Below are 23,282 nucleotides of genomic sequence, written 5' to 3'. Positions count from 1 at the left end.
TCAGGCCAGCAGGGGAGGGCAGGTGTGAGGGACCAGGCCTGCAAGGGAGGGCAGTTGGGGGCAATCAAGCCTGCAGGGGAGGGCAGTTGGGGGTGACCAGGCTGGCAGAGGAGGGACATTGGGGGCGACCGGGCCTTCAGGGAAGGGCAGTTGGGGGGGTTCCAGATTGGAGAGGGTGCAGGCTGGGCTGAGGGACACACACACACACACACACACCCGTGCATGAATTTCGTGCACCGGGCCTCTAGTAAATAATAAAAAGACAAAAGCCATCTCAGCACGTCACTGTAGCCAAATTTAAAAAGTGAAAATACTCAGCAAGGTAGATTCCTGGCACTGCCAGAATGGGAGATTTCATTTTCTGAATTCAGTCATGCCAAAAGTTATCATGATGTTTTAGATGGAAATTAAAAACAGTGCCTGGCCCTGACTGGCATGGCTCAGTGGTTAGAGCATCAACTTGCCCATCAGAGGGTCTCAGGTTCAATTCCCAATCAAAGGCATCTATCTACCTGGGTTGCAGGTCCCATCCCACCCCTGGTCAGGTGGGGAACAGGAGGCAACCAGTCATCGTGCCTCTATCACATTGATGTTTCTCGCTCTCTCCCTGACCCTCCACTCTTCCTAAAAAAAATCAATGGAAGAAAATATCCTCATGTGAGGATTAAAAAAATAAGTGCCTAATTAATCAGTACACCTTTACCAATTTTTGAGCATTAGACAAAGTAGTTTCCCCAAATTTTAGTGAAAATCGAGAAAAACTTTATTTATGAAGATTTAAATGGTATAATTTGGCTTAAATTTTTTAATTATAGTAAAATACACACATAAAATTTATTATCTTAACCATTTGAACCTATAAGTTCAGTGGCATTAAGTACATTCACCTTCTTGCTACCATCACCCATCCAGGAAACTTTGGTCAAACTAAAACTACCCATTAAACCAAGAGCTTAGAACTGAATTTTAACTAGAGGTCTGCTCCAGCCAGCATAGGTGGCCAGAATAAGTCCCTTAGGAAATGATGGCCTTTTTAGTGGTTGAAAACTGAACTTGAAATGGCTGTCTTCACAGTCTAGTCCCCAAGATGTGATCCAAAAAAAATACCTTTAAATCATGGTAAAATGCATATTTCTTCACTGCAGAACTTCCCAGAGCTTACAAAATGATGATTGCATTAGGGCTGGGGGGTCTGGGGGTCACATACAGCTTTTACTAAACTCCTTTCTGTAGGAAACTTCTCAAACACCTCAGTTTTGGAAATTCTGCTAAAAGGAATGCCGTGGAAGATAGCTGTTTACAGATAGGAAATTTTTATTGAGAAATACATTCTGGGGAGGGAGGAGGGAGAGATGGGGAATAAGATGAGAACCAAGGAGGCCAGTTGGAAGCCTGTCAGCCCTCCCGGGTGGAGAAGATGCTACGTGAACCACGTGGTGTAGGAGGGCGTGGGAAGGCTCGGGATTTACGAAGCAGAATGATTAGAAGGTAGAGTCCGTAGACAAACTGCCACCAGGAGGGAGGCGCCCGCATCGGCTCCCAGGTTTCTGGCTCTGCTCATGTCTAACCAGTGACTGGAGGTAACGTCTAACCTCCGGGAGTGGCATCTGTGCTGGGATGTATTGGGGAGTCAGGCACGACCTCTAATGGCACTGAAGCCTCAGGTGGATGGGCTCGTCACCAGGATGAAAGTCTAAGGGAGAACAGGACTGTGGACAGAGCCCAAGGGATGTCCGTGCTGAAGAAGCGGGCAGGAGGGGGAAGGAAGAGAAGCAGGTGAGCGGTGTCCTGGGAGCCGAGGGAGGGAGGGTTCAAGAAGAGAGCAGTGAGCAGTGCCCCCACGTGCACATCACAACAGCAGAGGGCTGTGTTACCTGCATGTTGGCAGGGTTTTACTTGCACTTATACACTTGTGTGTTCTCATTTCTTCCCTCTTCCCTCCCTCATACAGAGCACTGTAAATAGAATATGCTCAATACTATATTTTGGAGCATGTACATTGGTCTAAAATTTTGGAGATCAATGGAGTGGGCACAATCACTTGTAATCTCTAAACTTGTAGTTTCTAGCCACAGTAAAAAGCCTAATGTAGAAAGGAACCACCAATGTTTTGTTTTTAATAGTTCCCTTTCCCCTGGCTTTTCCATTTGTTAGATCCATCTAGTAGTGAGCAGTTTAGGTGGATGAGGAGGTGGAGGTTTATTGCAGGATAACACCTTTCAGTAAGAAGTAATTGAGGAACATATTCCAGGGGAATTGTTTCTTTACATTTATGGGATCTTTCTCATAATGATTTGTGTTGGCCATACTCGGTACCTTCTGACCGAATCCAGTTTTAAGTTCTGGCTGACAGCTCCGAGCCACGGATAGCACCTGTGCCTTCAGTGCTGTTTCCGACTCCACCCTGACATTCCTCTCCCCCCACAGACGTCCTGCAGCTTCTCACCACTTTTGGTTCCTGACTGGCAGGTTTTGTGCATGGTTTGATCTCTCTCTTCCCTCACATGTTTACTTCTTGATTCTGTCCTCATCTTTCTACCGTCCCGAGTTCCTGGACCCCTTTCTTTAGGGTCATTACCAACTGAATTCAATAGAAGAGTGATCTGTTTTTCTCCACTATTTCGTTACCGTTTATCTTGCAAAAGCTGAGCAAAAAGTACGCACGTCCTGTGAGCGAGAAAAGAGGGTTTGGTTTCACCTCCGAGGCTGGAACTGCTGCGCCTGCTCTCCCTCGCCCAGCTAGGTGCTCGCCCAGGGGCCAGTGGTCAGGCACGCTCGTGACAGCAGATTGTAATGGCGCTTTGTATGCAACGGTGTTTTTATTGTAGCAAACCAAGGGGCTTATTGGGTAATGACTGCTGTGGGTAAGGCTCATGACAAGGCTGATAGCTCATGAATTTATCTCTATTTTAGAAGGATTAAACATGGTACTAAATCCATAACTTATAGAACTTATGATGGGGTCAGGCAGCTATATGACCATCAATGACGTATTTTTTAAGATTAGCTGACATTGTGTGTTTATTCCCTTTTTAGCACGAGGTAGAACCAACATTGAACTTAGAGAGAAATTCATCCTACCTGAGGGAGCATCCCAGGGAATGACCCCTTTCCGATCTCGGGGTCGAAGGTCCAAACCATCTTCCCGGGCAGCTTCTCCTACCCGCTCGAGCTCCAGCGCTAGTCAGAGCAACCACAGCTGTACATCCATGCCGTCTTCTCCAGCCACCCCGGCCAGTGGTGCCAAGGTATGTGCTCACCACCGCCGTGGCGCCTTCCCAGATGTTCATTGTTCAGTGTAGCCTCTGAAAGGCCTCTGTGAGGAGGAGGAGAATATGAAGACGTATGGACCAAGTTCCCCTAGACCAGGCTGACCGGGCGGGCCTAGCAGTACAAAAATACAGGGCCTACACCAAAGGCACATTTATTAAAATATGTACTCGGGGCATTAGGTCAGAAGCGCTTTTTTGAACATAATCTCAGTGTGAAGTTGAGTGCAGCCAGAGTTACTGATTTTGAAAATCCTGGCACTGTCCATGCAGCTGGGCTAACGGATAAGTTTGTTGTTAAGACAGGTTATGTAGGAAGACTGCTATTGCCTTTCTGCCTGGTCCATCTCATCCGTCGGACTGATATGCATTTTATTTTGTTTCTGTTTCTTTTAAAATTTGGATCTTTTATTTATTTATTTTTTATGTTCCCAATTTGCTCCCTTTCTGTTCCATTTTCAATGTTTCCCGTCCTTCCCTTTGGATTTCCATTTCGCAGACGCCACTTCAGTTCTCTCGCTGTTATGACAAACCCTGGTTGGTAAACAGTAAAGCTGGCACCCCAGTCAGGGACAGCCATTATCCTGACCTCCAGCTGCCCAGCCCCGAGGTAGAGTATGGCCTTGCTGACTAAGGACACGGTCAAGAGGGGCCCTGGCTGAGGCCGAGAGCGCGCCCAGCTGCTCTCCTGGCGGAGCCCCTGCTCTCTTCTGTCCTCGCGGTGCTTCTCTCACAGCTGATTCACCCAGTGAGATGCTTTTCAGTGTTTCTAACTCAGTCATCAACATTGGAGACAAGTAAGAGATGCCTAAAACTGGACTGTTGAACAACTTTCTAACAGTTGATAAACATTGGTCGTGCCTAGTGACTTGTTTAGTAATACGTTATAATCAGGCCTCTTGGAGTCTCCAATTATCAGATACCCAGATGAGTTATGAACACTTGAAATTCACCTACGGTGCATGTTCAGCAGTTTCCTATCTTTGCTGAGAACAAGAGAGTGGTTGGCGTCACCGTGCTGGTTTGAGGCGTGGGTGCTGCCAAGCCCAGTATCAGCAAAGGATGCTCTGAGGCTCAGAGTTTAGCTTCTGGATTTCCTGGCCTAGGCACTTAGGTTTCTGTAGCCTTGATTTGAATATACATGAACAATTAAGCATGTTCACGTGTAAAATACCCAAGCATTTGGAAGAGCAGTGTTTCAGAAACAAAACATAGACTAGCAGCTTGTCTGATAGCAGGACAAATTGCATTCTAGCTTCTCTGGTAAAACTTTGGGTTCTTGTGTCTCAAAAGATAGCACTGCCTTGTCATGTAATGCTCAGCCAGAGAAACCGGAAATACAAGAACCAGTGCCCGTGAATGGACTGCTTGCTCTGGGATGCATCCACTCCAAGCTGGTTTAGAACATGATCTGGGGACACTTCGACTAAAACCCCCGGGCTCAACCTGCTTGTCTTGCTTTTCTTCCTTAATGGCTCCAGTTTCGTGGAAGTTTTAAAAGTTCTAAAATGTTAAATGTTTTAACTGTACACTACAAATTCTCATAGGATTCTGCTAGATCAGCCTTTTGTTTAGTCTTAAGGTTTTACCTTTCGTTTCGTTTCGTTTCAAGGTTTCATCTTTCCTTACCTATTGGTGTTCTCCAGCCAGGCCCCACCTGGTGACTCCCAGCCCAGGGTCTCTGGGGCTTGGCCTCCCGGCAGCATGTTCACAGCGGCAGCTTCTGAAACTGGTGCTCTTCCTCCTGTGTGGGCCAAGAGCCTTTGTGCTTGAATGTTAATCACTCTCTGTCGCTTCTGCTGCTTCTTTGTAAATTAAAGAAATACAAGAATCACAATGAAATGGGTTGCTTTACTCTCCTATTGGTATAAACATCTTAAAGGTCCTGGAAAACAATTCACCCAATTGATTTCAAGGAAAAATTAGAATAGTATGCACTGGCATGAAAAGATGCTTAAAACAGATTTAAAACAGTCTTTCTCCAAATTAAGTCTGCTACTGTCTTTAAAAACAAACACTCAACCCGGCCAGTGTGGCTTAGTGATTGAGTGTCAACCCATAAAACCAAGAGGCCCCCTGTTCGATTCCCGGTCAGGACACATGCCTGGGTTGTGGGCTCGATCTCCAGTAGGCCTGCAGGGCAGGTATGCAGGAGGCAGCTGATCAGTGATTCTCTCTCATCATTGATGTTTCTGTCTCTCACTCCCTCTCCCTTCCTCTCTGAAATCAATAAAAACACATATTTTTCAAAAGGCCTGAAAGATCTTGACTAAAGTTGCTGTACCTACCTAGTGACAGAGAGTGCAATAGTATTCAGAACTCCATATTAAATATTTGGGGCCAGAACTCATACTTCACATTTCTAACCCCAAAACATTCATACTTAGAATTGTTTGGATTTTTTTCTCTTACTTATTCACCATACTTCAACCCCTTTTAAGTGCTGGGCTTTTACTATTCGTGGATTTCCCCCGCCCCCATTTCCAGTAGAAATTTGTCAGTCAGATAAAAGGTATTGGAAGCATTTTGAAATTTTAAATTGGAACATGAACCTTTATTTTGAGAATCATCAAAATGCATGACCCAGGACTCTTCCAAAATAAATCTTTGTTTTCCTGGACTTTTAATTTGTTTTTTTCAATCAATTAAACATAAGGAAACCTTTTAAGTTTTTAAATTGAATTTCTATCAAAGATTTCACCAAGTAAATAAAATATTTTTATTTTTTTTAAGGTTATCCCATCATCAGGCAGCAAGTTGAAACGGCCAACACCAGCTTTCCATTCTAGTCGAACTTCCCTTGCTGGTGACACTAGCAATAGTTCTTCCCCAGCCTCCACAGGTGCCAAAACTACCCGGGCAGGTAAGTACCTGTGCACCGGGATGGAGGTGGGAGGGGCCAGGCTGGGAATTTGGAAGCCGCAGCCCCTCAGCTTCACTGCTGCCCAGGGAGCAGATCATGAGAGTAGCACTTGGGTGTGATGCCCCGAAAGACAGACCTGCACACCGGCTGGCCTTCACTTTTTCTCCTGTCACTGCAGCTGGCTCAGACTTGCCTTCAGAGAGCAGACACTTTCAGTCAAAGCCAGGCCACCTGTTCCTCATCAGAAATGTAAAGATAAGAGAACGTAAGAGGAAGAAAGGGCCTCTTGAAGCGGGGCCTTCTCAGAAGCCCAGTTAGTGTTGGGACGGGCAGTTTGCTAGTAATTTCTCCAACACCCCTTATTTATTCTTGCTGCTGGTGAACTGAGTCAGAGAAAGATCCTATATACCGTACTTGCCATCACTTTGCCCCCATTCTCAGTCTACCCAGATGTTACTCCAGCTAGAACCCTGCTGGACACTCCATGGGGCCAGCTGAGGAGCAGTGCTGCTGAGGAAAGCTGGTTTCTGATCCTCAGGAGGCAGGCCTCTCAAGTGAACACAGAGCCAGGAAAGGTTTTAGCCTCTCTGTGTAGATGAGGAGACCGGGGTCTAGAAAGGCTCTGATTTGCCCAAGGCCACACGGTATTAGGTTCAGAACCTGACATCTCTGCTAAGGCTGCTGCTTTATTCTTGAATTCCAGACCCCAAAAAGTCAGCCAGTCGCCCTGGGAGCCGGGCCGGGAGTCGAGCCGGGAGCCGAGCCAGCAGCCGGAGAGGAAGCGATGCCTCTGACTTTGACCTTTTAGAGACGCAGTCTGCTTGTTCAGATACTTCAGAAAGCAGTGCGGCCGGTGGCCAGGGCGGCTCCAGGAGGGGGCTGAGCAAGCCTTCCAAAATCCCAACCATGTCCAAGAAGACAGCCACTGCCTCCCCCAGGACTCCGGGCCCCAAGCGATAACACTGCAAGCGCCCGAGCCTCTGTCCTCTCCGAATCCTGCTCCGTACATTCTTTGGGTGTATATTTATTCTGAACGGGAGAAGGTATATTGTTAAAAGTGTAAAAGAATAATTGTGTTATGAAGCTGCCTTATTTTTTTTCTTTTTGTAAGTTACTATTTTCATGTGAATATTTATGTAGATAAAATTTGCCTCCTGGTAACCCTATAATGGATGGGGCCCAGAAATGAAATATTTGAGAAAAACAAATGAAAAGGTCAAGATGAGAATATGTATTTAAAAAAGAAAGAAAAAAAGCCACTAAGGGTTTCTGTATGCGCAGGGTTATAAACCTGCTTTATCTTTTAGGGTTATTCCTAAATGCATCTTCTTTATAAATTTGACTTGCTGTCTCAGCAAGATAAATTATATTTAAAAAGTAAGAATCCTGCAGTGTTTAAGGAACTCTTTTTGTAAATCACAGACACCTCAATTAGAACTGAGGGGAGGACACTTCTAATTGCTTTTTTCATTGTTTTTAATGTGTGATTTTAGCTGAAGAGGGAACCTCATCTAGGTAACATTTGCACATGATACAGCAAAAGGACTCCACTGCAATACTGTCTCTGACACATAGCTGCTAGAATTCAGGGGTGAATGTAACTAACTGTTCAGAAAACGTCAGAACGTCGGGATTTTTAATAGTCCTGGTTTGTAACTTAATATCCAGCCCGGCCACCAGTAACTCCTGTGCTCACCAGGACACCCAGGCACTTGGCCAGGGGAGATTCCTTGGTGGCTTCTGAAAGATAGATTCGTTTATCTGCACTTTTTGCTATTTATTTAAATGGTCGATCAACTTCCCACAAACTGAGGAATGAATTCCACAAGCCTATTCTGAAAATGTGGACATAAAACACTTGCTCATCCTTTAAAGGAGTTCACCAGCACACTGTTAACAAGTCCCGTTTGCTTCCGTCTTTTTTGTGTGTAACAAAGTCAACTGACCAAGTGACCACGAAGAGGAGCTGTCTGGGCTCCTTTTGTAGCTGCTGTTCCTCTTCAGCTCCGACCACGTTGCTGTGTGATTATCTCAATTGGTTTTAATTGAGGCAGAAACTGAAGCTCTACCAATGAACTGTTTAAAAACAAGACACTTTTGTATTAAAATTGCTTGCAGTAACTAACATTTTATATTTCCTGATTTTCTTTTCAACCATTCCCTTATATATAACATGTTACTCTGGGATCTGATTGTGTTTTTGGTACTTGAATGCATTATTGGAATCAAAATGTCGTGATGGATAAATTATGGAGCTTATTAATAGATTTTCTTGTTTATTTTATCATTAATTTTATTTAACAAGACAACAAAGAAATAATCATGCTATTAATGTAAACTTGTAGGGAATCTGCCCACTTAAATGATTAAACAAATACCAATATGTAAGAAGATTTATATGTTGGAAATCACAGAGATCCTGCCCTCGCTGGTATGGCTCAGTGGATAGAGAATCAGCCTGTGGACTGAAGGGTCCCAGAAAGGGGGCAAAGTGATGGCAAGTACAGCATGTACCTTGGTTGCAGTCTCGATCCCCGGCCCCAGTCAGGATGCATGCGGGAGGCAACCAATTGATGTGTCTCTCTTGCATCGATGTTTCTCTCTCTGTCTCCTCCTTCCCTTCCACTCTCTCTAAAAATCAATGGAAAAATATCCTCGGGTGAGGATTAACAGAAAAAAATCATAGAGATCCTGGGGTTTGAGACAATGGGGCCGATTTCCCACAGTATACTGAAATCTCTGGTTAAATGACAGAATTTCAGAGGTGGGAGAAAAATTGGTCATCAAATCTAACTCCTTTGTTTTACATAGGAAGAAACGGATGAGAAAGGGTTTTGCCTGAGGTCACAGCATGAATAAATGGCAAACGTGGGCCGTGGGCCGTTATTCTAACCTTTGACTCGATTCAAGTCCTGCAGTTCTGTTTCCTCCAGCCCTCCTTGACTTTAACTATAACTATAGCCAAATACTAATGGCAACAATGGGAATTAGCCTAGGAAATAAACAGAAAACCAGAGGGGTTCAAACTCAGACACCTGTTGACTCACTAGGCCCGTGGTCGGCAAACTGCGGCTCTCGAGCCACATGCGGCTCTTTGGCCCCTTGAGTGTGGCTCTTCCACAAAATATGGCCTGGACGAGTCTATTTTGAAGAAGTGGCGTTAGAAGAAGTTTAAGTTTAAAAAATTTGGCTCTCAAATGTCAATCGTTGTACTGTTGATATTTGGCTCTGTTGACTAATGAGTTTGCCGACCACTGCACTAGGCTGTGCTCTTGTGATTCGGGAATTTGGTTAAATGGACCATGTTTGCCAAAGCTGTTTGAGACTAAGTACCCAGAGTCAAAGGATCTGCAGCCTGACAGCTTCTGAAGGGCGTGCTTACTCTGTTCTCCATGGAATCAAGTAGCTAAGATGCCAGGACTTCGTGTAGGATAGCATTTTCACCCAAAGTTGCTTCCCCCTCTCAGCCTCCTGGCTGCAGAAACATGCTGAAAACAGCTTTGTCTCCACCTGTTCAGAGTCTGGACCATGGGCACCTGTTTTTCTTCAACAAGGGCACAGGTTTTCCATACTCAGTTGTTGCGACAAAGCTCAGCTACTGTGGAATCTTCAGAAAGTGTATTTCCATCCAGCAAACACCTGTGTGCAAGACCGTGGGAAATATAAGGATACCAGAAAAGGGGTTAGTTAACGTAAAATTACGGTTCTGGGACAAGTGCTAAATAAGTCATGCAGATTTGGTGTGGTGTAGAGGATGAATAGGAGGTTCCTGGGTCCTTGGAGGACTATAGCTATCATTTATTGAGTGCTTACTGTATGCCAATCACTGTTTTACATGATGTACATTCTCATTTAATTCCCATCACAATCCTACAATCGGGAGCCCCATTTATAGGTGAGAAACAGCCTGAGAGAGGTTAAGCAACTTGCCCAAGGTCACAGAGTTGCCAAGTGGCTGGGGAAAGCCCTTGTTTAATGCACTTTCTCCAAGGAGCCTTCCCCACCTCAGTTACCTTCCAGTTGCAGGCTTCCACTCATTGCCACCCCAACTTCTTCTTCCCTTCCAGGCATTTGCCAGCCCCTCTGTCCAAGCACAACCTTCATTCTGCCTTCAGAAAAGACTGCTCATTTATCACCCTTGTTAGATTGGGGGCTGCTGGTTAACTTCATCTCTGATTCAGGGCACAGCCCAGAGCAGCCCATTGGTTTATGGCAGTGGTCTGCAAACTGCAGCTCGCGAGCCACATGCGGCTCTTGGGCCCCTTGAGTGTGGCTCTAATACAAAATACCACAGCCTGGGCGAATCTATTTTGAAGAAGGGGCGTTAGAAGAAGTTTAAGTTTTAAAAAATTTGGCTCTCAAAAGAAATTTCAATCGTTGTACTGTTGATATTTGGCTCTGTTGACTAATGAGTTTGCCGACCACTGGTTTATGGGAATGTGAGGCTATAGCTTAAAGAGCAAAGCTATTTCCACTCCTAACTAAATTCAGATGAATGATTTCTGCCATTACAAGAATCGGCCCCCCACTGGTCTGTTTGCAGTCCAGCCAGGAGCCCAGCATTGGGCAATACACAACCTGAGAATTACAGGCTACATCCCAGTCCCCAGATGATGTGGACTCAGGGGAGTGCTGAGGGGTGCCCTGGAACACAGTGAAGGGCAGGAGCTTCAGAGACCCTGACCAAGCCTGACACGGGGATACCCCCTGCCTCTGCGTGCAGTCACCAAGTCCTGTGGATTCAGCCTTCTAACCAGTGTCTGCCCTCCACCCCGTCACCATTAGAGGATCATTGTCATCCCTCTACACCCTTTCCCACGACTGCACTGTGGGCCTGACTCCAGTCTCCCTCCCTCCCATCTCTAGCTCCCTCTGCATCCAGGCTCTGGTCTTGCCCCAGGTGCTTTCTTATCCAGGTTTACAAACTAGACATTTTCTTGTTGGAGAAAAGGCAGACAGACTAGGCATGGGCTTAAGCCTCCAGCAAATGATTGTTTAGATTTAAGATTTGATATTTCTAAAAGTTTGAAGTGATCATGGAAAAATGTGAATTTTATTGGGCGTCATCTAGCCTCCCCACAAGGCCTTTTGTGGCTAAGGCTTGCCAACCCCTCCAGCCTCACCCTCAGCCTTGCCGTTTGACCCCCAGGTTCTCCAGGCTCTGCTGAGCAGCACACCTGTCCCACCCAGCGCCACTGTTGTGTGATAAGGGGCAATCCCTTGACCCTGGGTGCCTCCGTCTCCTCATCGGTTAGAAGAGGGGTTTAAATGTGCGAGAGTGAAAGAAGTGATACAGACCATACCTGGCACGTGTGAGTGCAAGTAGTTACCTGCCATTGTTCTGCTCCCTTCAATCTCATGGCCTGAAGCTACTTCCTCTTCCTGGAACACTTTCCTCCCACTGACCTTTCCTGTCGTCCCAACCAACTCCTTCCAGCCTTCTGAGCTCAGTCTAGCACAGTGGTCAGCAAACTCATTAGTCAACAGAGCCAAATATCAACAGTACAACGATTGAAATTTCTTTTGAGAGCCGAAAACCGACTTCTGCGCCTGGGCCGAAGTTTCAATCGCACTGTACGTGCGCACCCGCACGTGGTATTTTGTGGAAGAGCCACACTCAAGGGGCCAAAGAGCCACATGTGGCTCGTGAGCCGCAGTTTGCCAACCACGGGTCTAGCAGATACCTGCCCCCAGCACAGCACCTTTCCATAAGTGAACAAATGTACGGAGAAAGCGCCTCGAGAAGAGCAGGCTGTGCGTAAGGAAACTGGTATCGACATAAGGAATGCCCAAACCTGGAGAGAATTTTAATGAGTTTATTTGCGTCAAACTGATGACAATTGCCAGGAAGCAAAATTTTAACAAATTGAGAAAAATTTTCTGGTTACTGGCAGTTTTGTAGCTTATTTTATAAGAATCAAAGAAGGAGACATAAAAAGGGATACAGGAAATTCATTGATGGCAGATTAAGGGGTGGGAGAAAGCAAAACGGGAAATCTCTGGGACTGGATAAAAGGTAAAACACACATACTTTTACATTGGTGGATACAGGATAGTTCATAATTAACATTTACAGCACATAGAAATGGTATTCGAGGAATAAGATAACAGGTGCAGTGGGTGTGACATGGGGTGGGGGGTATCTGGAAAAGGAAATTACTCTGACATTTCAAAGGTATGTTATTTTATGCAAAAAGACAATACACAGGCTCACTTACGTAAAGACTGACCTTTGTCAAATCAAGGAAACTACAGGAATAGCTAGGATGTGACTACAAGCCATCACCAACTCTTGGGAATTTTTATGTTCAGACCATCCTATGTGGTTACTTTCAGTCTCTGAGTTTGAAGGCTCGCATCCGGGCCTCCCCTGACAGGTTTAGTATGTGACCCCTTTCTCTCTACACTAGTCAGTCCTGGAGTTTCCCTGAGGGGCCTCCTCTTGCAAGCCACTGAGGGCCTTGACAATTAAGATGGTGCAAAGGCGGTTCCTAGGCCTGGGGAAGGGTCCCAGAGCTCCTTGGCAGGGCTGGAGGCAGGTGCACCAGGGTCAGTAGCAGGCACAGCCCAGGAGATTGGACTCATAAATAGGTGGTAGACAGGATGGTAAGGGGCGGCCTGCAGCGCTGGCCGGAGCGCGCAGGAGCCAGGAGGGTGGGGGTCCCTGCAGCAGCGATAGAGCAGGCTTCCGGGAAGCAGAAGCTCTAAGCGACCACGCACCCAAAAGGACTGCAGGAAAGGCGCCGAGAAGCCAGCCAGGAGCTGTGGTGGCGGGAAACTCGGCCCAGTTGTGGTGGCAGAGGAAGGCGCCCACTCTCCGGGCCTGGCTGGCACCCACGGAGCCTTTCCAGACGGGACTGAGGCCTCGTTTCGGGTTCTGGGGCTACACAGCGCACCAAGGCGGGGCTGCCGGGTCACCCGCTGGCCAGACCTAGACTCGGGATTCCCGCCCGCGGAGGGCGCTCAGGGACACGCCTGCGGGAGCGCAGGTTCTTGGTTTCTCCTGACCCGGCCGCTACCCTGGAGCCCAGCGGCCCCGAACCCCCCCGATGGCGTGGCCAGCGGCTGCGAGGGCAGCCCGGGACGACCCTGACGACCGGACAGCTGATCCTTGTGCCCCTGGTCCGATCTGCCCACCACCCACCAGGTCGCATCTCCCGGGCGCACCGCCCACAACATCAATTACAACGCTCAGCTCGCACCGGGAAGGTGGGTTCTGGGGCCTTGGCCCCGCCCCCGCCCCGCGCCCCCATTGGTCAGGCCCGGAGGGGGCGGGGCCCGAAGGCCGGACGCTGGACCCGGCAGCCGACCGGCGCGCGGCAGAGCCCGCGGGTTGTGCCGAGCGGAGCTCGTGGGTCCGCACCTCCCCGAGCGCCGGGACTGCGCGGCGGCGTCCGCAGCCCGACTGCAGGGCACGGCGGCGGCAGACACGTTAGCCGCGGTCCGCGGTCCCGAGTAGCTTCTGCCTCAGGTGTTGGCGTCCACGCCACCCGACCCAGAGCCGCGACAGGTGCCGCGCGGGTTCTCTGGGGACCGCGCTGCAGCCGCGGGCAACTCCCGCCCGTCCCGTCCCGCGACCCCCAGCGCGGCCCGCCGCGCGCCGTCGGGGGAGCCTCAGCCCCGGCCGCGGCGAAGCGGATGCGCGTCGGGTGAGCGCGGCGTCCCGCCAGCCATGGCCGCGCGCCCCGGGCCGCTGTGGCTCCTGGGGCTGGCGCTGTGCGCGCTGAGCGGCGGCGGCCCCGGCCCGCGCCCCCCAACCGGCGGCCCGCCCCGCCGCCTGGGCCCGCGCGAGCGCCGCGACCTGCAGCGCGAGATCCTGGCGGTGCTCGGGCTGCCCGGGCGCCCCCGGCCCCGCGCGCCGCCCGCCGCCGCCCGGCTGCCCGCGTCCGCGCCGCTCTTCATGCTGGACCTCTACCACGCCATGGCCGGCGACGACGACGACGACGGGGGCCCTCGCGAGCGGCGCCTGGGCCGCGCCGACCTGGTCATGAGCTTCGTCAACATGGGTGAGTGCGGGCTCCGCGTGGGCGGCGGGGATCGCGGGGACCCGGGACCTCCGCGAGGAGGCGCGTGCGGGACAGCGAGCCGGGTCCGCGCGCTCCCGTGGGGGCCCCTCGGCGGGAACACGGGCTGCGGGGGACGGGCACAACCTGGGACAGTGGGTGCCCGGCGGTGAGCCAGGAGTGACCGTGTGGAGGACGGGGCCCCGCAGGGGAGTGGAGCTGCCGGGTCAGCGGGGCCCGGTCTGAGGTGGGCGGGTCCGTGAGCTGTGGGTCGGGCGGGGCAGACGCAGGAATTGGCGTCCCAGGGCGAGTAGTCACCCGCCCCCAAACACACCCAACGGTAGGAATCATGGAGCGTCAGGTGGACTGGGCAGTGCCGGGAAGACCGTCTGGTCCTGGGGAGACGGTGAGTAAACAGGCTGTGATGCTGTCACTGAGATAGGGCAGTGTGAGGAGGGACAAAGTTCACGGTAGGACGCCCGTCACATCACCGAAATGACCAGCGGAGCGGAGCACCCGGTGTCCTGAGTCCACGGCAGCCTCTGGCAGCCTGTAGGCGGGGCTGTGGCTGCAGGGTCCGGGGGGAAGGCGTGGGCTCAGCTCAGTGGGGCTGTCTGTGGTCCCGTCACCGCGCCCAGAGCCTGGGACACGGCTTCACATGCAGCGAGTGTCCAGGCCTGTGGAGTGGCCCGAGGGGCAGCTTGGACCCTCATTGTTCTCCCAGGCAAAGCCCAGCTTTCCTCTCCGCAGCCAAATCTGGAGCCATTTACCCTTAAAGTTCTCAGAAATATCCTTTCCCATTACTAAACTCTCCTTAATGTACAGTCATGACCATTTGTCCCCCGTCCCCTCTGCCTCCTGTCTGTGGCCAGTGATGGGCAGGGGCCTGGGCTCAGAAAGACACCAGACTGGACCTGGGGACCCAAGAACTACAGCTCAGCTCGCCATGGGGAGAGCTGAGGGGCTGAGAGCAGGGAGAGGACCCTGGCCATGGTCACCAGCCTCCCTCCACCTGCAGCCTCGCCCAGTCCTCCCAAGAGCCAGTTAACAGCCATGACATTCACCCCAGATGCGGACAGTGAGGCTGGGAGAGGCATTGTCACACCCAGGGCAGCAGGGCCTCTCCGCGCCCAGCCAGGGCCGGCCCAGGTTGGTACTTCTGGTCCGTAAGGGCACCAGGCTCTCAGGGTGGAGGGAGCTTTCAGCGTGGTCCAGGCAGAGGAACCCAGGGGATGGAGCAGCAGCGGGAGTTGTGAGGTCCTCAGCCATTTGCTTCCTGCAGGAGGGCAGGCAGAGGGGACAGCCAAGGAGGGCTGGTGGTGGGCTGAGGTGGGGCCATGAGCAGGAGGAGGCAGCTGTTCACTTCTGCAGAGAGCCCAGTGCCAGGCACAGGACTTGGGTCACTGGTTCTGGATGCTGCCTTCCTGGTTAGAGGGCAGGGTGGGGACCAGGGACAGAGAGTATGTGGAACTGAGGCTGGAGCTCTGTACTTGGGACAAGCTGACCCGGGGCTCGGGACCAAGAAGAGCTGTGGATGGAGTCACCGGGAAAATGCCCCCCAGGGAGCCATCTACCAGAGTGAGTCACCGCCCAGCCCATGTCCTGCTTCAGCCAGCATCCCCTGGGTCAAGGCGTGCACAGCCCTAATGGGAGCTGCTGCTGTGAATCAAGCAGTGCCCTGAGCTCAGGAAGACCTGGCTCCCCTCCTGACTCTGCTGTGTGATCTTAGGCAAGCCCCTCCCCTCTCTGAGCCTCAGGCCCCTCCTTATACACGGGACCCCTAGTGATCTGTGCATCCTCAGAGTTGTGGTGTGATTGGTTGATACTTGGGAGGAGCAGAAAGTCAGCCCCCTCTTGAGGGTGAACCTGGGCCTCTCCACTGACTCTGGTCCCTCCCAACTACTGCCCAGCGCTGGTTCAGATGTGACAGGAACGTCCCCATGTGTGTTATACGCATGTGAAACCCAGAAACAGATTTTAAAAGCTAGGCAAAGGCGTTTCCACCAATTTTTAGAATAAAAACCAACAATTGAACATCCATAGCTCTAGAACTCCTTGTTTCATCCATGCAGCACCACGCGAAGCTGTTTTACCAGCCTCATTTCATGGGCTCAGAGAGGTTGAATCACCAGCCCAGGCCACACAGCATGTCCATGTCATTATCTAGGCTGAGGATTCCAAACCCCACCTTCTTCCTTCACCATCTCTGTGTGTTTCATAAGCTCTAAGGCCTGTGGGACCAACAAGCTGGTCCTTGTTCAGTGGAAGCCCAGCTGTGGGCGGGCCCAGCCAGCTGTCAGAGGGACTTCTTTATTCTGACATACTAATTGCACCAGTAGAACTCTCAGTGAGAGTGGTTTTAACTGGTAATTACCTAGACTGATGTGGGGATTAGACACCTAGCAGGACTCTTTTCTTGTTTGGAGGCCCAGGCCCCAGGCTCCTGAGCCACATGGAGTCTAATAGCAGAGTCGCTGTGCTATCAGCTCCCACGCCCCGGCTCCCACACCTTCTGCCTCCTGCTCCACCTTCCCTATCGGCCTCATCTGGCTCCTGAGAAGCCAAATTGCCATCAGTGGCAGTTTGTGGGACCCAGTGGCCATAGGCCTCTCGTAGACTTCTGTGGCCAGAAATGGCGGCCCAGCCTGGCCTGCCTGGCAATCTCATGCATGTAGAAACATGGCTTCCTATGGCCAGAACACAGTAATGGGAGCGGATACCCAGGTGGAGAAGACAGAACCTCCCCTGGTGTCCCTGGGCTTAGGGAGGAGACAGCCCGAGCTGAGCAACCCCCAGGTTCAGACTCCTCTTCTCTGGGCCTCTGGTCTCCCATCCAATCTAAGGCGATGGTGTCAGAAAAACAGGGGCCTCCCAGCTCTGACCCTGAGGCTCTGTTGGTCAGACCTTCTCACATTCTCCTCCAAGCACAGGTGTGACTGGCTGCACCTCAGCCATCTCAGGTCGGCCCAGCCCCTCCTGAGGAGCAAAGAGGCAGGCAGGACCAACTCTGCTTGTTCCCAGAATCCTTTTTCACCTCATGTGAGCAGGTGACCCGTGCTCATCTTCCACTGAGAAACTGAGGCATGAATGGCACTGCAGGCGGAAGTCCACCAGAAATGAATGAAGCCATCTTCACTTTTGTCCTGACCCTTCCCTGCACCAGACCGATTTCTTCCCTGGTCTCTGGCGACAGAGGTGTTGACAAACTGAGGCTGTGGTATTTGGGAGAGGCGGGGCTTGCTGGGAGTGAGGGATCTGGCCCAGGTCCTGCTCAGCCCTGTGACCTTGAAGGGCTGACTCTACCTCCATGAGCCCCAGGCCACTTTCTTTGGTTCTTCGCTAGGGAATGCTTTCATTTTTTCACTAATTCACTGAGCAAATGGTCATGTGGCACCTGCTGTGTGCCAGGCACAGTTGTAGTTACTGAGATACGACAGTGAACAAAGCAAAGCCCCCGCCCTGGTGGACCTGTCCTGTAGTGGGGAAGACAAATGACAAACACAGGAGCCACAGGGGTGACTGTCAGGTCTAGACAGTGACACCCCATCTGGACACAGGAGGGGGTGGGGTGGACAGCGGGGAGTAGACAGGGCTGGGCTCAGGGTTCTGACCTGGGACCCAGACAGAATTTGCATGCTGCCTACTCTTAGTGTGACCTGGACTTTCCAGTCCACCTCTCAGAGCCTCAGTTTCCTCTTCTGTAAAACGGAGAAGCTCACGGTACCCACCATAAGGGGCTGCTCAGGGATCATGTGAGATGACACCCAGGGATGACCTCAGCCCAGACCTCCACATCTGTTCCTTCACTGCCCTCTCATAGATACTGTCATATGTTTGTGAAGGAGAAGAATGAGGCTCAGAGACGGTCCTTGATTTTCCCAAGGCCACACAGCAGGTGGTCTCCCTGCCTGTACATCCTCTGCTCTTCTCCTACATAGAAGCTGCCTCTCCACCCACCCCGAGGCCTGGCCCATCATTAGGTCCAGTAAGGGCCTCTGACCTGGACTGGACTGAGTGCATGTTGTAAACTGAGAATCCTGTTTTTAAAGTGTCTATTGTTTGGGGGCTTACAGAAAAAACACATGCTCATTACACAGAATTCAGACCACACAGGCACATATGACATGAGTGCCCCTGGGAGTCCTACCAGCCAATCCCCTCAGGCATCCACTTTGTCATTTCTGTCACCACATGTTCATTTGGCCTGTTCTTTGAAGTTCATGTGAATGGAATCATACGGTGCATAGTCTTGTGTGTGGTTTTTCACTCAACATAATATTGTTGAGATTCACCCATGATGTTATATCTATAGTTATTTTTTATGAATAAATTGTATTGCATTGCATGACCACATCACATGGATCTATTCTAATTGATGGACATTTGGCTTGTTTCTGGTTTAGGGTTAGGAATAAAGCTGCTCTGAGCATCCTTGGACTCATCCCTCCGTGGCTATATCAAACTGGGGTGCTCATCCCAACTCTGCCACTTGGGAGCCATGAGACTTTACACAGGTTCCTTTACAGTCTCCGACCCTCCCTTCCTCACTCTTAAGACACCTTTAAGGTGCACGAGGCCTACCTTCCCGGGTTGAGTAGGACTAAGTGAAACGTGCGGCTAGTTGATACATTACATCCTACTTCAGTGCCTTTGCTCGTGTTATACCCTCTGCAGAGACTACACTCACCTCCATGTCTGTTTTTAAAGGGAGTAGGCAGGGGTTTCCATAAACCTGACACTTCCCACCCCCCACTCCTCCCAAAGAGCCAGGCTCCTTCCATGGTTAGAGCCCCCATGCTTCCTGGTTGTTGGTCACTTTCTGCCTGTAGATTCAGGGGTGTGTCTACCCTCTTTATCCTCCTCCCCAGGAGACCATGAGCCACCTGAGAGCAGGGACCAAATCTGACTCTTCATGTTCCCTCCTGCCCCCTCTGCCATGCACCCGTCTCTGTGGGCAAAGTTGAAGGAGAGGAATTCAGCGGGAGGCAGGGCCGGGACCCGGTGAAGGAGCCTGGCCTGGCCGGTGGGGAGAGCAGGGCCGCCCTCCCTGCCTTTTCAGACACTGACAATGGGTGCAGCATGTCCCGGGTCCCCCCCTGGGTCCTGAGTCCCTGCAGGGCCTGCTCGGAGGGGGGTGGCTGCAGCCGGCATCTCCGGGCACCTGTTGACGGAAGAACCTTGAAGACAGGTGACCCCCGGCCCTTGTTGCCGCCCAGAGGAACCCTAGGCCACTCCTTTGATATCAGCTCGAGTCTGAGTCCATGTGAAGGACCCTTCCCTGACATGCGGCCCCTGGCGAGTCTCTGCCCCTTCTGGGCCTCAGTTTCCCCATCGATGCAGGGCTGCCCTGAAGGCTTTTGCAGCTCTGACCAAAGAAGGTGCCCACCGCCTGCCTCCCGACGGGGGCTGCTCCAGGGGTGAGCGCAGAGTGGGGGCACAGGCGGCCACCTCCTCAGGGAACACGTTCCCACAGGAGAGAGGCTGTGTCCCCGAGACCACATCTTTCTGGGAAACGCCCACAGTTCCGTGCTTTCCCCGTCTGCACCGGAGGGCTCGCACCCCCTGGCTCCCATCTCCTTGGGCCTATTTTTGGCCTTGGCAGGCTTGATGTGGTGGAGTGTGCGGTGTCCCCTTTAATTTGGGGTCTGAAGCCGGCTGAGGTCCGGATGGGTAATTATGTGTGCAGAGCCGTTTATGGAAAGAGCTCTGAAAAAAGTCAGTAATGAGAACTGACTAAAAATACCGCAGCCATGCAACCTTGGGCCTCCTCTCGGCAGCGCTGAGATTTCTGGTGGGGGGAAGCCCTTCAGGATGCAGAATCGATAGGTGATCAATTCCTCGGCTCCTCTATGGGCCTGCACCGGCCATGGGGACCCAGTTCTGGAGTGGGCCCCTCGGCCTCCATTACCGATAGGACCAGCCAGACAGGCCCAGCCTGTCCGCCTCCAGGACCCTGTGGGGGGCGCTGCCCTCTGGCTCGGGGCCAGCAAGTCCCACAGGAAAGTGAAACACGTGCGTGGCCTCTGATGGAGACGCCGTGACAGGAAGCCTCTCCCAGACCAGCAGCAGTGCCCTAACACACAGCCCGTGTGCTGGGCCCCGAGCCACTGTCCTGGGGACCAGGAGCCTTTGTGGGGATCCCCTCTGGGCCCCTGGAAGACGGGGGCTTAACAAGTGGGCCTTTTTTTTACAGAGAGGAAGGGAGAGGGAGAGAGAGTTAGAAACATCGATGAGAGAGAAACATCGATCAGCTGCCTCTCGCACACTTCCCACCGGGGATGTGCCCGCAACCCAGGCACATGCCCTTGACCGGAATCGAACCTGGGACTTTTGAGTCCGCAGGCCGACGCTCTATCCACTGGGCCAAACCGGTCAGAACAAGTGGGCCTTTGTGGTGGATGGGATGATGCTCACCAACTGAGCCACACGGCCAGGGCCTCTTCCACCTCTTTATATGACTGGTCCCTTTCCTCCTCCAAGCTTGACTATTTTTCCCCCTCGTTTACCGGGATTCGGGATGATGAACTGATTCCTAGCAGAGGTTCTCAACTCCCAGATGTTGGGCACTATCCAGAGACGTTTTCGCTTGTTAGAACTCGGGAGGAGAAGGCACCTGTGGGCAGACACTGGGGATGCTGCTAATCTTCCACCGCACTCTGGGCAGCCCCACAGCAGGGATCTGGCCCAAAAGGTCGACAGAGCCAAGGATGAGAAATCGGGTCCAAAGCGAAGTGCTTAATGATGAGGGCAATGGTGAATGGACAGATAATCACAGTGTTGCCGGTGTTACTCTCTTTGATACTCAAATTGTCCCATTTTGACGGTTACGGAGCCTCGTCAAGTTGGCTTCTGGGTACTTTTACCTCTCCCAGGAGTTTCTGAGAGCTTCTTGCTTCCTGGTACGAGACGTTCCAGGCTCTGCGCATGCATTTCCTGCCCTGGGTGGGAAATGGGCGACTCTCCCAAAGCCCCGTGCCGTGGGTGAAGTGGGTCCCTGAGACGGCACTCTGGGCAGGAGGCTCCCCCTGCCCCTGCGTGGCCATCGTTTCTAGGCCTTTTCAGTAGGCAAAGCCAGGGGATATGTGTTTGCTATGAGGGAAAAAAATCATGACCTCAAACTCATATTTCCAATTCAAATTTAGGCTTTTAGGTTTCACTTGTATCTTTTTTAAAATATAGTTTTATTGATTTCAGAGAGGAAGGGAGAGGGAGAGGGAGAGATAGAAACAATGATGAAAATCGAGAATAATTGATCGGCTGCCTCCTGCATGCCCCCTACGGGGGATCGAGCGAGCCTGCAGCCCCGGGCATGTGCTCTTGATCGGAATAGAACCCGGGACTCTTCAGTCCACAGGCGGACACTCTATCCCCTGAGCCAAACCTGCTAGGATGGTTTTACTTACATCTTCAATTTTGTATTTCTATTTCTTTTTCATTGAATAACTCAGTCCTAACCACATTAACATATTGTTTACTTCGTTCTACAATTTGATGTGCTTGGAAGGAGACATCACTTCTGTTGCATTCTTCTCCAAAATCCATCATTTCAACGGTATCTAATAAGAAAGCATCAGATAGCCCTAGCCAGTTTGGCTCAGTGGATAGAGCGTCGGCCTGCGGACTGGAGGGTCCCAGGTTCGATTCCGGTCAAGGGCATGTACCTTGGTTGCAGGCACATCCCCAGTAGGGGGTGTGCAGGAGGCAGCTGATCGATGTTTCTCTCTCATCGATATTTCTAACTCTCTCTCCCTCTCCCTTCCTCTCTGTAAAATATCAATAAAATATATATTTTTTAAAAATAAAAGAAAGAAAGCATCAGATAGACTCCCATGGAGGGACATACAACAAAGTAACTGACCAGAGCTCCTCCGAAGGGTCAAGGTCATGGAACACAAGGAAAGACAGCGGTTGTGACAAAGGACAAAACAACTAAATGCGATGTGGGATCCTATATCGGATCCTGGAACAAAAAAAGCACATTAGTGGGAAAACTGGTAAAATGCAAGGAAAGTCAATATTTAGTTAATGGTATTGTACCAATATCAATTCCCTGGTTTTGATAATTATACTATGGTTTGCTTATGTAAGATGTTATCATCAGGGGAAGCTGGGCAAAGAGCATATAGGAAGTCTGTGTTCTATTCTTCCAACAACTTTTCTCTGAATCTAAATAATCTAAAACTATTACAACAGAGAGCGAGTCCCACACCCCCACTCCGTACTGTCCCCAGTGCCACCCGTATCCTTGACGGCGCTCATCACATACAGTGACCATGTCTGTTTACTTTCTTGTTTGCTACCTGGCGGCAGGCTGGTCCGGCTTGTCTGCAGTTTCCCCAGGCCTAGCGGCTTGCCTGCAGTCAGCACTGCTTTCAAATGTGTCCAATGAATGAATGAATGAATGAATGAATATCCCTGGATGTGGCCAGGAAAGAGCGAGTGCTCTTAGAAAGCCTCCAGTGCATGAGAAGGCGGCATAGTCAGAGGCCGTCTGTCACGTGCCCAGAGGGGAAATTACGTGCCCCCAGATTTTGCAGATGGGAGAAGTAACTTACTACCCAGAAACCTTGCTCCAAACGCCAGTGGTTCCCATCCCCCACCCGTGCCACCACGAAGAGAGGACTCCTGGCAGGACATACCTCAGATGGCCGGGATCCAGAGCAGAGGCCAAGCAGGGAGCACCCCCTGCCCCCTGCCCATCCCGTCTGAACCTGCCAGGGGACCTGAAATGAACTTCCCAACCCCACAACCAGCAGCAAAATTTTATACCGGGAAAGCCCGAGAAATCCCGTGGTACAGACCTTGGCTTTTCCCATAAATTCCCTCTGAGGATCATCAAACAATAGCCGCAGGGTGGGGAGCAGCCACAGGCCAAGTCCAACAAGGGGGGGGCGGGCCCCCTGCCGTGGAAGGAGCCCACACGGGTGAGAACGTCTGGGTTCCCTCTCCATGTGTGGAAACGTGGGAGCAGAGTGTGTGTGGTGACCTCTGTCCTTGGAGCTTGATGTAAGGAATCTTCAGCACTTTCCGGAAGAAAGGGTCCGTCTCTGCTTTGTGCCAGAATTGGGGCGATGGCCCCAGGGCATTGCTGAGGGGCTACCGCCCTGTGCCTGGGCGTCTTTGGGAGACTCCAGACCCTGGTGGTGG

General features: G+C 51.3%; 2 protein-coding genes across 13 annotated transcripts in view; both read left to right on the top strand.

Annotated features, from left to right (window-relative positions):
* The window catches only part of MACF1 (microtubule actin crosslinking factor 1), a 331,345-nt gene extending 322,946 nt beyond the window's left edge, over positions 1 to 8,399 (top strand). For 5 of the 10 annotated variants that reach the window (XM_079776973.1, XM_079776975.1, XM_079776974.1 and 2 more), the window contains 4 exons: positions 3,037 to 3,248; positions 3,769 to 3,879; positions 6,003 to 6,132; positions 6,836 to 8,399. In XM_079776973.1, coding sequence (XP_079633099.1) covers positions 3,037 to 3,248; positions 3,769 to 3,879; positions 6,003 to 6,132; positions 6,836 to 7,092 — 710 coding nt within the window. In that variant the 3' untranslated portion in view covers positions 7,093 to 8,399. The remainder of the gene's footprint in view (positions 1 to 3,036; positions 3,249 to 3,768; positions 3,880 to 6,002; positions 6,133 to 6,835) is intronic. The other 5 variants (XM_079776977.1, XM_079776976.1, XM_079776979.1 and 2 more) reach the window with 1 other exon arrangement.
* A 5,000-nt stretch (positions 8,400 to 13,399) lies between these two features.
* The window catches only part of BMP8A (bone morphogenetic protein 8a), a 29,562-nt gene continuing 19,679 nt past the window's right edge, over positions 13,400 to 23,282 (top strand). For all 3 annotated transcript variants that reach the window (XM_079776679.1, XM_079776678.1, XM_079776680.1), the window contains exon 1: positions 13,400 to 14,138. In XM_079776679.1, coding sequence (XP_079632805.1) covers positions 13,805 to 14,138 — 334 coding nt within the window. In that variant the 5' untranslated portion in view covers positions 13,400 to 13,804. The remainder of the gene's footprint in view (positions 14,139 to 23,282) is intronic.

Source organism: Cnephaeus nilssonii (genome assembly GCF_951640355.1).
Source record: "Cnephaeus nilssonii genome assembly, chromosome: 7".
Taxonomy (NCBI): Eukaryota; Metazoa; Chordata; class Mammalia; order Chiroptera; family Vespertilionidae; genus Cnephaeus; species Cnephaeus nilssonii.
The sequence above is the reverse complement of the archived record's forward strand: the minus strand, read 5'-3'. Positions and strand labels throughout refer to the sequence as shown.